The following is a 15,867-nucleotide window of genomic DNA, read 5'->3' as shown; positions in this document are numbered from 1 at the left end:
TAGAAGTAAAACACCACCAATCAGAATGGCTTCATGATCTAGGTTGCAGAAGCAATTGTGATGTTTTCAGTGCAAGCTTGTTGAATGATGATTAACAATTGACAACTGATTGTTGTTTTTTTGACATATTACACAGTCATCACTATATATCACCTGGAGGATGTTGTATAGATTAGCTTTTAGAAATCAAAATTCAGATGCATAACCTCATGTGATAGAAATATACATACTGAATTGGATTCCACTGACTTAAATTCTCACATTCCTGATGAACTACAGTAGTTTCTGGTTAAGTGGGACACAACTGGACAAGTATGCTTTGGCTCAATTGAGCAACTGCCCCAATTAGCCAAAGGTTCATCGAAATAGTGAAAAAAGTTATTTTAAAAAAAGACAAACTACTATTAAACTGATTAACAATTTATGCATTTGAATGAAATTAGATTACTGCCCAATATCATAGCACTATAAAACTATGTATTAGTTCCTAATCGTTATTGACAGAAGAATTCATCCAGTGTACGCTGCCGTGGTCTTTGGATTGACTGTAAATGAACAAAATCCGTGCAGACACCTAGTGCAGATAATGGACCGCCTTTATACAATACTTTCAGATGATGCATCCTCCAAACCGCATGCTCCCCTCCCCCCATCTTCTTACACTGACTTCTCATTTTTTTTTCCAGTCCCACTGACAGGTCTCAGTCAAAGCGTGGACTGCATATTCCTTTCCATCAATGCTGCCTGGCCTGCTGAGTTCCTCTAGCATTTAGTGTGTGTTGCCTTGGATTTACAGTATCTGCAGATTTTCTCACATCCTTCAAATATTCATTTTCATTGTATTTTAATTCAAGATGATCGTAGATTCCTTCAAGTTCTTCATAATTCCTAACTTGCTGCAGTAGTGAAATTGTTTAATTTTCATTCCTGGCTGTTTCTAGCATCTCCAAGCTTGAAGCTATAGTGAGCAAAATGGTTCCGAATTGTCTTATGACTTATTTTTGGCCAACCATCAGTGACAAAAATCATTGCTTTTTGAACCTCTTAAAATTGGAACATTAGCTGACACGATGCAAACTGTAGTCACTCAGTATATGTGATTCTGTAGTCAGCAGTACAATTAGGATTTAGCAATTAAACCTTGAGCATATTTTATATAGAATTCTTGTAAATGTGAAAAGAAACAATGAAGTGGGAAGTGACCCAACTCAGGAAGTGTGTTCCAACCCTCCAATACTTTATACTTCATGGGGACATTATGTCCCAAACTCCACAGCCAACTGTGCTTTCAAAGTTTCTGTTTTTTTTTTCTTTCAGTTTTCATGTACCCCTTTTACTCCTTTTTTTCCCTCTTAATTTAAGTGAAATTATTTTGGGTAGTGCTTAAGAATGCTTCTGTAAACTGAATTTCACTTGTCAATGGCTTAATGTCACAACAAAGCCACACTTGAGTTGGAGGAGCAATACCATATATTCTCTTTGGGTAGCCTCCAACCTGACAGCAATAACATCGATTTCTTGAATTTCCAGTAATGCCCCCCATCACCATTCCCCATTCTCCATTCCCATTTCCCCCCTCTCACCTTATCTCCTTACCTGCCCATCACCTCCCTCTGGTGCTCCTCCCTCTTTTCTTTCTTCCATGGCCTTCAGTCCTCTGCTATCAGATCCCTTCTTCAGCCCTGTATCTCTTTCACCAATCAACTTCCCAGCTCCTTACTTCACCCCTCCCGGTTTCACACATCACCTTATAGTTCTTCCTCTCCTTCCCCCTCCCCCCCACCACTTTCTTAGTCTGACTCCTCTTCTTTTTTTTCCAGTCCTGATGAAGTGTCTCGGTCCAAAATATTGACTGTACTCTTTTCCATGGATGCTGCCTGGCCTGCTGAGTTCCTCCAGCATTTTGTGTGTATGGCTTATAATTGGGCTGTTTTTGGGTGGCAGGGTGGTGAAATGTCTCTACAAAGGACATATAAGGTACTGCTTCCCTCCACTAGCCTGCAGGTCACACTTGGGCAAGGTGTAGCACCCCCCGCCCCCACCCTGATCAGGGTACGTGAAACCATGGGAGCAGGTGGTGGATGGTCGTATGAGCAGCTGGTGCATATCACAAGTCCTGGTTATGTGGCCACTGATGCCAGGCAGACAATCTCTGAAGAATGTTGCGATTGGTTGGGGTCACCCATTTTGGAATGACACTGCCCAGAGGAAAGCAATGGCAAGTCACTTCCAAAGAAAAATTTCCCAAGAACAGTCACGGTCAAAAGGCCCTGATCGCCTACGCCAGGGGTCCCCAACCTTTTTTGTGCTGTGGACCGATTTAATATTGACAATATTCTTGGGGACCGGCCGACTCGGGGGCGGGGGGGGGGCACGGGGGGTAGGGTTGCCAACGGACAAGAGTATGTAGCATGCAAATACGTTGTGTTTACCCCGAAAAAGACTACAATGACCATGAAGCCTTGTGCGGGCACCGGTGCGCATGCGTGTACATGCCGATTTTTTTTTTTTTGCATAAATCGTTTTTTGGCGATTCTGTTCCGGGGGGAGAGGTAATCACGACCAGAATATAGGTGATAAGTGGCTAATACACTCAATTTTGTTTCTAAAAGGGTTTATCTAACGAATTTAATATTAAACATGCAGCGCATATTTTCCTCGCATGAACATAGTGATAAGTCAATTATCGGGGAAGTCAGGGGAGCTTGAAGTAAGTGTTGAACGAACTTCCAGTAAAAGTGGTAGAGGCAGGTTGGATATTATCATTTAAAGAAAAATTGGATAGGTATATGGACAGGAAAGGAATGGAGGGTTATGGGCCAAGTGCAGGACGGTGGGACTAGGTGAGAGTAGCGTTCAGCAGGGACTAGAAGGGCCGAGATGCCCTGTTTCCGTGCTGTAATTGTTATATGATTATATAAGTCACTTATAAGTCAATAGCATCATAACATTTTAGGTAACGTTTGGATATTAAACACACAGCACATATTTTTCCCGTATGAACATATAAAATCATTGCAACACACCAATATCGCTGAATCAGTGGGAGCCCTGGGCTTGTTTCCCTGCAACAAGACGGTCCTATCGAGGGGTGATGGGAGACAGCGATACTCGAATGGGGTTCCTTATGTCCAGTCTATTCTACAATTTAGTTTTCGTTGCATTCATTGTAGAAAACTCCACTTCGCAGAAAAATGTTGGAAATGGAAGCAACGTTTTCAGTGCTTTCGTGGCTATCTCAGAATACTTAGCCTTGACTTTGATCTGGAATGCCGGCAGAGATTCACCCTCATTTGCAAGCTCGAGGAGTTGATCTCCTTCCCGCGCTGACATGGATGACGCAAGGGAAATGACCTCACATGCATAATGGCTCAACAGTAGACGTGACAGGGAATGAGGAAAGGTTTCCTCGCAGCCCGGTTGCACATGCCTTGCGGCCCGGTACCGGTCCGCGGCCTGATGGTTGGGGACCACTGGCCTACGTCATACGGCCAGCACATGATGATGATAATGATGTTCTAGACTTGTCATTTTTCAGCACTTACTGGTTATTTTACCACAGCATATATAATCTAGCTGTGAGAATATATACCTGAGTTTTGCCAGCATGGCTTATTTTCTGTCTGTAATAAAATGCTGCCCTGTCAACTAGAGCCAAGCCTTGGCCTGTCCTCCCCTACTGAAGCACCAATTTATCTTATGGGGGCCTTCATGTTGGTATTCAAAATTCTGATGGAATAATCTTGCTTTACAAGATAGGGTCAGTAGTTTTGTGCTTGGAATATCCTGGACCAGAACAAACGTGGTGAGCTAGTGGAGCTGCTGCCTCACAGCTTGGGCACCCTGAGATCAATCCCGACCTCTGATGGTGTCCATGTGGAGTTATCTCTTCTCCCTGTGATGTGTGGGTTTCCTATGGGTGTTTGAGTTTCATTCCACATTGCAAAATATGTTGCTCAGCAGTTTAATTGGCCATTGTAAACAGCCCCTACCATGTAGGAAAGTGGTGGAATCTGGAGGGAATTGATGGTAACAGGAGAAGAATAAATTGGGAATGGTACAGGGTTGGTGTAAATGGGTGGTCAGTTTTTATCTGTTTATTTATTCATTGTGATATAGAGTGGATTAGCCCCTTCCGGCCCTTCGAGCTGCACTGTCCAGCAAACCCCTCCAGCCTAATCACAGGAAAATTTACAATGCCCAATTAACCTCCCAACGGATACCATTTGGACTGTGGGAGGAAACTGGAGCACCTGGAGGAAACCCATGCAATCACGGGGAGAACGTACAAACCCCTTACCGACAGTGGTGGGAATTGAACCCAGGTCACCTGTACTGTAAAGCATTGTGCTAACCACCATGCTACTGTGCTGTCCCACTAACAGCTGGTAAGTGTGGAGTTGGTAGGCAGAACAGCATTTTTTTGCGCTATGGTCTAAATTGACTTTTCTGTTGAATACTTAAAATTGAAGAGGTGAAACAGCACTTCGTGAAAAAATACATCCTCAACTCTGTCTCTATATCACAATGAATGGTAATTTTATATCATTTGTGTTAAAGGATTGAAATCTGGTATCAAATCACATCAGCTTTGTGCACTTAGCTGACCCAAGAGATTGTTTTCATGAGTGTTGCTGACTTGTGCGTGGCTGCTTTTATAGTATCATCGGCCGCTTCTACTTCTGGATTCAATTGTGATAAAACAGAACCTTTGGCAGGGCAATGTAAAGGAATATTTCTACAATGTACACATATTTATTAATCAGATAAAGTCAATCTAAGCAATAGTTTTATTAATTATTGATCATGTCTATTTTTGTTTGCAGGAGAATAACAGAGTCTGGTTAGGTTACGAGACCAGTAGCCAGAACCTGGCTCATTAATTCATAGGATATTGACTCCCACCTTGGCAGCTTGTGAATGTAAATTTAAATAATTAAATCTGGAGCTTTTGTCCCAATGATGATGACCAGGAAGCAGCTGGATTTTTGTAAAGCTCCTTTCAGTTCACTAATATCCTTAAGGAAGGAAATCTGCTATCTTTACCTGGTCTGGGTTGTATGCAGCTCCACAGACACCAATGTTTTTGATTTGTTTTTGGTTTCAAATCAGCATTAAGTAAGAATGGACAATAACTAGTGGCATTACTGGAGATATCCACATTGTGAAACAATAATTTGTTTATTTTCTACCCTGTGCCTGTAGTCTAAAAAAAATTGACCTCGCCCTCTGGCGATCTGCAAGAAGATTCACCCCAAGCTAAGTATAGTTTTCCTCCCTGACATTACTCGAGTTTTGTACCACCTCTTTCTGGTCATAGCTGACACTAGGAGCTCAATGTCAATGATAGTTTCGGTGTGAACCTGGGTTATGCTTCTCAGTAGTATTAGAGACTAATTTGGAGGAGTTTCCTGGTTCTAACAACAACCTTGCACTCAATGTCAGTAAGACCAAGGAACTGATTATGGACTTCAAGAAGGGGAAGTCAAGGGAGTACACATCACTCCTCATCAAGGGATCAACAGTGGAAAGGGTGAGCAGTTTCAAGTTCCAAGGTGTCAACAACTCTGAACATCTATCCTGGGTCCAAAATATTCAGCAATCACAAAGAAGGCATGTCAATGGCTTTACTTCATTAGGAGCTTGAGGAGTCACCATAGACTTTTTCAAATTTCTACAGGTGTACTATGGAGAGCTTTCTAACTTGCTGCAACACCTTCTAGTATGGAGGGGCCACTGCACTGCGCAGGATCGGAAAAAAACTCCAGGAAGTTGTAAACACAGCCAGCTCCATATGGACATGAGTTTCCCCAGCATCAGGGACACCTTCAAAAGGCAGTGCCTCAAGAAGGCGGCATCCATCATTAAGGACCCCCATCACCCAGGACATGCCCTCTTCTCATTGCTACCATCAAGGAGAAGGTACAGGAGCCTGGAGACACACACTCAACATTTCAGGAACTGCTTCTTTCTCTCCTTCGTCGGATTTCTGAATGGACAATGAGCTCACGAACACTGCCTCCATATTTTTCCCTTCTCTTTTTGCACTTCTTATTTAATAAAGACTATGAATTCCAATAAGTACTGATTATTAAAAAAAATGAAAGTTAAATTAGGTAGTCTTTAATTGGAGTTTTCATTGCATTTCTTCTGCTTTTCATGTGGGTTACGATGACACAGCAGATAAAATCATGTCACCGCTGAAGGAATTGATTATGAACCTGCCTGTGTAGAGCTTGTAGATTGTCTTTGTGCTCGGGTACCTCCTGAGTGGTTTCTTTCCATATCTTAAAAATGAATTGCCTGGCTGTTTCAAATGAACCCTTTGTGCAGGTGGGTAACAAAAGAATTGGGGGTAGGGGGTAAGCGTGTGATAAAGAATGGGTGTTAGCTATACACAAGAGCGAAATGGGACTCGCAGAAATGCTTTGCTGGGAGCTGGCATGGTCCCAATCGACTGAATAATCTTTTGTGTTGTAATAAGTGAGAATATCTGCTGTCTTACAACCTGCTTCTGAATGCCTCAATTATCCTGCCATATTTACCTCCAGCACTGCTGAGTGGCGGTCTTTCTGTGCTTTGGTAAGTGAGTCTATCTTGAAGGTGTGAAGACAAAGAAGGATGCAGGCACTGTAACCTGGAATGAAGCCAGAATGTTACAAGGACTCGACATGTCAAGTAGATGCTGCTTGACCTGCTGAGCTCTTCCAGTGTTATGCTGTTATTCTACCTGAAAGCAAGGCTATTGCAAATGAAATCGTTCTGACAAGGGCAACTATGTGATTTGCAATGCAATTTTCTGGGACCTGATCTTGCGGAAGGTATTCCACAATGCTGTACTAATGGTGCATGGTGCCAAGGTTCTAGCCAAGGTAACTCAAACTTGGGAAGTGTAGTTAGCAGACATTTAGTATAAGTGAGGTATTGTCAAATTTTCATTTGACGTCCTAGAAAAGATACCAGCTCAACTGCGACTAGACCCTTTAAAATTTTTTTTTTACTGCAATACAAACTCATCTACTGGTAATCCTCACTTATTTTAAAGTTTCCTGGAAGAGGTTTTTTAAGAGCACCAGCTGCAACTCCTGAGAAAGACGGTGTCATTTCTTAAGGAGACTATAAGTAGCCTATGTAGCTCTGTGTTATTTACCGTTCTTAAAAATTCTGAGAGTACTGTAAAAGGTAAACGTAAACAGATTATATAACCTTGGTTCCAAATGTAAAATTAGAATATACAAATACAAAATTGGCAAATTCCCAAGGATAAAAGAAGCCTTTTCCTTTCCAGAGAACAATAGATTACAGCCACTGCCTGTAAGGAGTTTACACATTGTCCCAGTGACTGCATGGGTTTCTTCCCGGTGCTCTGGTTTCCTCCCACAGTCCAAAGCTGTACTGGCTGGTTGGTTAATTGGTCATTGTAAATTGTCCTGTGATTATGTGAGGGTTAAAGGAGTTGCTGGGCAGTGTGGCTCAATGGATCAGAGGGCCTATTCCGCCCTGTATCTCAATAAGTAAATAAATGGACTTGCAAGTATTTGCTCCTGCTTTTTGATTAAATGTTAAACAAACTGAATAATTACCTGGTTAGGAACAGGATGAAAGATGATAAGTATAAGCACAGAGTCAGATGATAAAACACTCAATAGACTGCAATAATTCTGGAGCAGCTGATGCAATCAATGGAAATGTCAAATAATGCCAAATAATTAGTCAATCATAATTAAGGTTGGATGGATATTCTGGAGTTTCACTGAAGGATCTAGGAAGAGACTTGATAGAAAATTCTTCCAGGAAATTAAACAAATTAAACCCAGATTGCCCATATCTTGGTCTTCATTTCTTAAACCCCTTTACGTTCATTGACTGCATGGCCTTGGATTAAAGACTTGTTTAAGCCTAAATTTGATATAACCAAGATCATTCCCACTTCTCTCCTTCCGAAGTTTGAAAGTCTCTTCATCATTTACTGAGTTTAACAATGCAATCTTTTCTTTCTATGTCTGTTGTTCCCTGATTACTTCATGAAATGTTTTGAGATGTTTGATTTCACGAAGGCTTTAAAATTAAAGATAATGTTATTGTTGTATCCTTGTTGTTCATTGCACACTACCTAAAATGAATAGACCTGTCCATGTTCAATGCTTTCAGATATTTGAGTTTATCTGAGCATCAATATGTAACAGTTGCACATCAGATTGAACTTTCACTGGTTTGAAAGCCTCAGCTTCAATCAAAACAGTTCGTTCTTAACCGATTTCCTCTGCTTTTATCATTGAAAAACAACAGATCAGAGAATCTGGAGCAAAGTGTTGGAAGAACATTTGTAAAGAGCACATGGTGTTGATTTGTCAGTAACTTATTGTACCAAATTTTATAATTATTCTTTGATTTGAATGGGCTCCATGTATTGAGATGGCAAAGCTGATTAAGCGGTCTGAATTCTTTTTCTCCACAGGGCCCTGTACACTTATGAAGATAACACTGACAACCTGAAATTAGCAGATTCAGGAGGTATGTGACTAATGCAGGCTAGATTTATGCCTCTTGTTAACATTAGACTGTTCCAACTGGATTTGATCCAGACTTGCCATCATTTGTAAGTTAAAATTGCAGTATAGTCTGCAGTAAAGCAATTAATAACACTCTTGTAAAGAATTGTGTGCCTGCCTAATCTACAGAAGGTTCCAAGCATTTGCACTGCATGAATTCTTGCTATTGATCTGCAGAAGATGTGGATAATGACGGTCTTGAACTCATCTACACTTCTAATTTCAAGCTGTTGCATTGCTGAGATACGTGATGCATTGGCAGATAGGTAACATTAAGGGTCCATAATCTTCTAATGTCCTTTTTAATACATCAATTTCCTGTTATGTGTCATGTTGTCCACAAATAAACTGAACACGTAGATGGTTAAATAAAGTAGGAATATGGAAAAAATGGATTAGGTGAGCATATGTGATGAAGACTACCTCTCACGTGGGAAGATAAATGCTAACAGCATAGTTTCTTCAAAGTACCTGCTTCTACAATTTGATGTCAGCAGTTTCATAGTTATAAATAACCTGCTTTTTAAAAAGAAAATCAATTAACTCTTCTACACTGAATATTACATTGCCTGAAGTATATTTTCCAGTCTTTAACAGGTTCAACATTCTTTATACCAGGAAAATATTTTCGGCCTTGGATAAGTCCCTTGAATGCCTTGAGAGGAAAGATCATAAAATTTGTGGCCACTTTTGCAAACTTGAAAACAGTGAAGCTCAGTAAAGTACTTTCAGAAGAGAATTGAAAGGATATTTGGTAGTACTGAAGTGAGGAATGCAGATAAATTGCAGTGAAGAAGTGAGAGTTCCAAAGGTTAGAATGTGGAGAAGTAAGTCAGCACCAGAAATGTGGAAGGTAAAGGTGTATATGTTTGAAAATAAGGGTATCCATTATTTTTTTAAAAAAGGGAAAAAGCAAAATACAGGGCATAAACAGAGGGGAAAAATAATTACAAACAGATGTGATATTAGCTCAGTTCAAAGTTCAAATATATTTATTATCAAATCCTTATATAATCCTGAGATTTGTTTTCTTGTGGGCATACTCAGTAAATCCAAGAAACACAATAGAATCAATGAAAGACTGCATCCAACAGGACAGACAAGCAGCCAATGTGCAAAAGACAATAACTTGTGCAAATACAGAAGAAGAAATAATAATAAATAAATAATAAACATATTACTGAAGCTGAGTCCATAGATTGTGGAAATAGTTTAGTAATGGGGCGAATGAAGTTATCTCTTCTGGTTCAAGAGCCTGATGGTTGAGGGGTAGTAACTATTCCAAGCCTTGTGGTGTGGGTTGTGAGCACTTTCCTGATGGCAGCAGCGAGGAAAGAGCATGATCTCGGTGGTGGGGGTCCTTGATGATGGATGCTGCTTTCCTGTGACTCAGTGCTCTGTGTAGATGTGCTCAATGGTGGGGAGGGTTTTACCTGTGTTGCATTGGGCCGCTTCCACTACTCTTTGTGGGACTTTTCCACCCAAAGGCATTGGTGTTTCCATACCAGGCTGTGACGTACCAGTCTAGCCAGTTTACATCTGGGTGACTTCATTTTGAATTATTTTCGCAGTGATAGTCCACAGACTCTTGAGTTAATTCAGGAGGACATTTGTATTTTCAATAATAAATAAAATAAATCAAATAATTTTTATTCTTTGCACTTAATGTTCATTTATATAGCACTTTTAAATGTTCCACGGCAAATCATGGCAGCATTTTGATCAGAAATATTGCTGTTTTGACATAAGGATGAATTACAGCAGTTGAGGCCTGGGGTGGAAATTTCAGAGCTTGGTAGATTGCAATGATGACTGAGTAAGTATGGGATACTGAAGAGACAAGAATTGAAGGGATGTAGATTTCTTGAGATTACAGGGCTAGGGGAAATTGTAGAAACAGGAAGGACAAAATTAAGAATCAATTTTATAAACAAGAATGAATATTTAAGTATTGCATTGCTTTGCCAGGATGCAGTGTGGTTTATAATAAAAAGGTTTTAGGGTGAACAGAACTTGGAATGAATAAGCGTTTAGGCAGCAGAATCAAGAGCTGTGGAGGTACAAATCCATAAATGAAAATTTCAGCTATAAACAACCAAGGCTGAGGTGATCTTACAGAGGAGGAAAGTGTAGATCACAATTTTGTCTTCAGTACAAGGTCTGGAATACATTTTAGGCCAAATATGATATAAAGAATGTGAACAGATGGGTGCAGGTTCAGACAATTGCCATGGAAAGTGATGGGCATTTGAGAGAAGAAAATTTCTAAACACGAGCAAGTCTGCAGATGCTGGAAACCCAAAGCAACACACAAAATGCTAGAAGAACTCAGCAGGTCAGGTAGCATCCATGGAAATGAATAAACAGTCGAGGTTTTGGGCCGAGACCCTTCATCAGGACTCTTTTGCAAAGAAGGTGCCTGGCCTACTGAGTTTGTCCAGCATTTTGTGTGTGTGTGTTGCTAATGTTTCATGGCAGCTACTTTTCATAAAATAGGAATGGAACTGGGCTAGTATGGTGCCATCCAACTTGAAAGATGTCGTCATATTTTCCATTTAATTATTCTTTACTGTGAATCCCTCAGATTTTAAGTAGATGTGCCAATCTTCTGTTCTTTGTTAACTTGCTTCTCATTCTTGTGCCTTTTATTCTGCCAATAATTGTTGTTTTTCATACTGGCATTGAATTGTCCCTTTTTTTTGGAAGGGAGTGGGTATCTGCTTTTAAATCAGCAATTCCAAATTCCCCTCCTGACTGCTTTTCTGCTACCTAAGAATGGTAGTTTTGCAACTTGGATACAAGACTCAGACAAGTCTAAGATGGCTTCACTACCTTTTACCTTTTCACGTGGTTCCAATTTTTCAAGCTAATCACTTTTTATCTGCAACAAGACAAATTTATTTTTACACAGAATACAGTTTATTGCCTGTAAATGTCATTAAACATAGAATTTCAATGGTTGGATTTATCATGTATTTATAAAATTAAGGTTAATTGCTTGATAAAACAAATTAATTGGGATCTTCTATCTGGGGCAACTATAGAAATGCTAACTTGATTGAATCAGAACAATAGAATTAATACAAACCAGAAGGAGGGCATTTGACTCAACAAGCCCTTTGTAAGAACATCCAAACACTCCCATTTCTTGAAGAAGGGTCTCGGTCCAAAATGCCAATTCTTTGTTCATTTCCATGACCTGCTGAGTTCTTCCCACATTTTGTGTATGTTCTTTTGGGTTTCCAGCATCTCATATTTCCCTAACCTTTTTTTTTTGATCATCCTATTATGTCTTTATATATCAGTCTTCCCTGGGTAACTGTAGTTCTGTTGACACCCTTTCATACAGTGAATACAGATCATTACTACAAACTGCGTGAAAATGTGTTTCCCCTCCCCATCTCACCTGGTTTTCTTTTTGGTTAACACTGAACTGCATCCTCTGATTCTGGACTCTCCTACCAATGGAGACAATTTCCCTTTGTTCTCTATCGTTAGAGTTGTTAATTTGCACTCCTTAAAAAATGCTTCTCAACATGAAAGTGAAAAGCCCATCTTCTCTAATCCATCCATGTAACTGAAGCCTATCTTTCCTCAGGACTACTGCTGTGAAATTAAATCCATTAGTACTCACATAATGCCCATGCCTGGCCTCTGTTCTCTTGTTTGCTGTACAATCCTGTCCATTTATGGTCTTGTGTCCTTTTTTTTTATCTCTGATTCCCCTTTGCTTTTATAGTATTTTGCCTGATCTTCACCACACTTATCATTTAATCCTTTCTGTTCGTACTCTTTTCTCATCTACTGAGGTGTTGTCCTATATTTACCCCTGGTAGTTTGTGTCTACAAGGTTCCAAAATCATTCTTTCCATTTCACCAATTTTTGTTTCCATTTTTGGTGAAATGAAACTGCCCTTTTTCCAAGTGTGTATTTTTACCTGCGGTTGCATTGTGTTACTTTCCATTCTGAAATAAACCTGATGATAATGATACATAATCGTTATTCACACAGTCATACCTGCTCCACTTAAGTCTGGTATCTGGGAACTAATGCAGCAGTGCCACCTTTTCTTGATTGTTCTACCCTCTCCATCGGCATGCCTGGCTTGCTGGCCATTTGATGCAGCTCTGGATTTAAACAATTAAGAGTGCACAAAGGTCCATCAAATATCCTTGACATGAGATTAAGAGGTATCATTTTGCTATTCTCGTTAGCTTTCATTTTACGTTTTTTGCTGATTCTCCCAGAATGTCAGCCCACTTTTACTGTGTTTCCAAGATTTTCATCATTTGCAGATTTGAATTTTTTGTTTTGTATATCTGTGCCCAAATATTAGTTATTGGCTATGATTCTGATACCTGGAGAATGCCCCTATGCTACTGTCAGTAACTAGCTCCTCACCTCTCCTCCCTGTTTTCCCACTCTTGAGCAAGTTTACTATTGACATTGCTTCTGCCCCTGTTGTTCCATGGGCTTAAGTTTTACTCAAAAGTCCGCTACCTAACCTTACCTAGCAGCTTTTGAAAGCCCACATTTCCCAGTTCATTCCTTTGTTACTTTGTCAATAAAATTCAATCAAGGTAGTGAAACAAAACTTTTAACAAAATAGCAGTGTCTTGCCCGTATTGGTAATACACGTCCAAATGACTGTTCATTTACTTACTGCCCATTATGCCACTGGCATTTAGGACAGCAGTGAAGGTCCTCCATCTCTGGTTGTGTTCATGGCTTCTTTCATCATGTCAGTAGCTCAGTTTTCAGTACTCGCAGTCACGCAAGTCCCGACTAGAGACTCAGGAATACCATCAAACTTAGCTGTTGCTGTAACAATTTTGTTTTACCTGTCAGGATTGTTAGCCCTGAGCTGAACCCCCAAACCTGGAGGACCAATGGACCACTCTTAGTCTGTCCTCTACCCTTTGACCTGTTTGGCATGGGTGGCCCTACCAAGAACTAAATTAGAAAGCCCTGACTCCAGCCAACATAGCTCTCCAGGTCACTGAGGCACGCAAGCCTCCAAACCCAACGACAAAGTTGTGGTCCTCTTGGAGGACAATTAATTTAGTTCTATATCATTTCTTATTCCTGCTCCATCGCTGAAGTTAATGATGGGCCAGTAGCTGTGGTGTTTATATTGCTTTCTTGATTCAACAATTTGTAGTTTTCAGAATCAGATTTATTATCACCAGCATGTGCTGTGAAATTTGTTAACTTAGCAGCAACAGTTCAATGCAATAGCAACAGCTCTTTATCATCATCCTTGTGTCTAAATACTGGAGAATAATGTGCAGGTTTGCACTCTTAGTTCACTGAGCAATCTAGCGTGCATTCCATCTGGCTTTCCCGCTTTTGGCAAAGATTTTCAGTACCACCCTTCTATTAAGTTTTGCTCTATCCATCCATTTTTTTCAGCTCTGCATCCTTTTTTTTTTAAAAATTATGAATTCAGTAGCATCTTACTTTGTGCAGTAAGATGGAAAGAACTGGATATAAGATGTTTTTAGAGCCTCTTTTGCTTTGCTGTTGTCATTTTTCATCCTTCCTCTGATTGCCCTTTATTTAAGCTTTCATGTATTCTCATTCAGATATTGGTAATATTGCCCTTATTTTTGTTTCATCTCACTCTTGATCTCTTTTGTCACAAAGGTGCTGTAGCTCTTGTTGCCATGTCCCTCTTGAAAAATGCACCCTGAATAACTTGCTTTATAGATTATTGAAAATGATGGCCAAAACAAGAATGCAATTTTTACAAAAAATGTTGGTGGGATCAGGAACTTTGTAAAAGGGTAGCGTGCATTAATCCAAGGAATTACTTTGGGCAGTCTTCAAAAGACAAGCTGATTACTATGTCCAGTTGTAAAGTAAAGACCTTCAAGCCTTGGAGAGGGTGCAGAAAAGATTTGGTGAAATATTCCTCAAGGTCAGAGACTGCCATTGTCCATTCAAACTTGTTCTCCTTGGAGCAAAGGAAGGTGAGCAAGTATTTTGACACAAGTGATCAAAGTCATCAAGTGTCCAGACAGAGTAAATGAAGAGAGACTGCTTCCAACAAGGTTGAAATCCTAAACCCTATTGAATGAAGCAGCAGAGAGAGAGAGAAAGCGTTTTTTGCACAGTGAGTAATCATGATTTGGAATACAGTGCAAAACTGTACTAAGAAAGTAAATTCCCCTATCAGTTTTGGAAAGAAATTGGTTATGTGCTTGAGGGAGGAAAATTGCATGGCTTTGAGAAAGATGTGGAGAATGGGAATAACCAGATTGTTCCTGCAGTGAGTGAGCAAGTTCCTGGCGGGCCAAAAGGTTTTTGTTATTCTTGTTGCCCTCCTGAATCAATTTCCCAACCCTCTGAAATCCACCATCTTCCATTTAAGTACTTTACTCTGCATTTCTCCTGCACCCTTCCTCTCTGTAGGTTCTGGACTAAACCTCTTATCCACTTGTTCAAGGTGCATCATGGTCTTGCCCTCCCCATCTCTAAAACCTCTTCCAGGTCTACGTATGAGAATCTGATCCCCCCATCCTGCTTCATCATTAGCAAGTTTGACCTTGGTCATCTGCAATTCCTTTCCTGAACACCTCAAGTTCATCTTTTATGGTCGCCTGCTTCAAAGTTTCCCCCTCAAAAATGTAATAAGCTTTCAAATACACCCTTTGGCAGCATAGCAATGAATTGTGCCAAATTCTGTTCTTTGAGTCACCTGAAAATGTGCTGCCATTTAATTGCAAGCTACTATTGAAAAGAAAATGTTGTCCAGGCACACAAGTAACATTAATAAAGTAACATTTTGAGAGTTTCTTTCAGGCTCAGTGATTTATGTGACTCTGAACTGATTTCTGCAGGAATGTAATCTAGTCTGATGTACACCATCTGCCATGAAAGTCCAAGCTGTCAAACAGCATCTCACACTGACTTCAGTTTGTATTTCGAGCAGTCCCTCTCTTTCCTACCAGTCTCCTACTGCTGCCAACACAGCCTCAATCTCTGCAACATGGCGAGAAAACAATTCGGTGTGACAAAATTGAGAGGGTCTATTCTGTTAGATTAATGTAACTTTAGAAGGCAATGGTTGTTCTTTTAAGAAGGGCGTTAAGCTGCTGTGTTTCTTGGAAACCTTTAAAGTAACACCCTTTGATCTGTACTTCAATTAGCACTCCACAGGCTATTTTAAGTGACTGGTTGAATTGTAAATACTATAGCCTTCAACAGATTGTTTAAAAATGTTTTCAGTATTTGTCTGTGGTCCTTAGTCAGTTGAAACTGAACTACAAACTCATTATGCTGTGCGGATGCCTGAGACTGTATTGCTGAATG

General features: G+C 40.1%; 1 protein-coding gene across 3 annotated transcripts in view; it reads left to right on the top strand.

Annotated features, from left to right (window-relative positions):
* LOC140200389 (drebrin-like) overlaps positions 1–15,867 on the top strand; it is a 203,698-nt gene that overhangs the window by 115,348 nt on the left and 72,483 nt on the right. For all 3 annotated transcript variants that reach the window (XM_072263652.1, XM_072263651.1, XM_072263653.1), the window contains exon 2: positions 8,459–8,514. In XM_072263652.1, the coding sequence (XP_072119753.1) occupies positions 8,459–8,514 (56 nt within the window). The remainder of the gene's footprint in view (positions 1–8,458; positions 8,515–15,867) is intronic.

This window comes from Mobula birostris, chromosome 7, assembly GCF_030028105.1.
Source record: "Mobula birostris isolate sMobBir1 chromosome 7, sMobBir1.hap1, whole genome shotgun sequence".
In the NCBI taxonomy this organism is placed as follows: domain Eukaryota; kingdom Metazoa; phylum Chordata; class Chondrichthyes; order Myliobatiformes; family Myliobatidae; genus Mobula; species Mobula birostris.
This window is presented reverse-complemented; position numbering and strand designations above follow the sequence as displayed.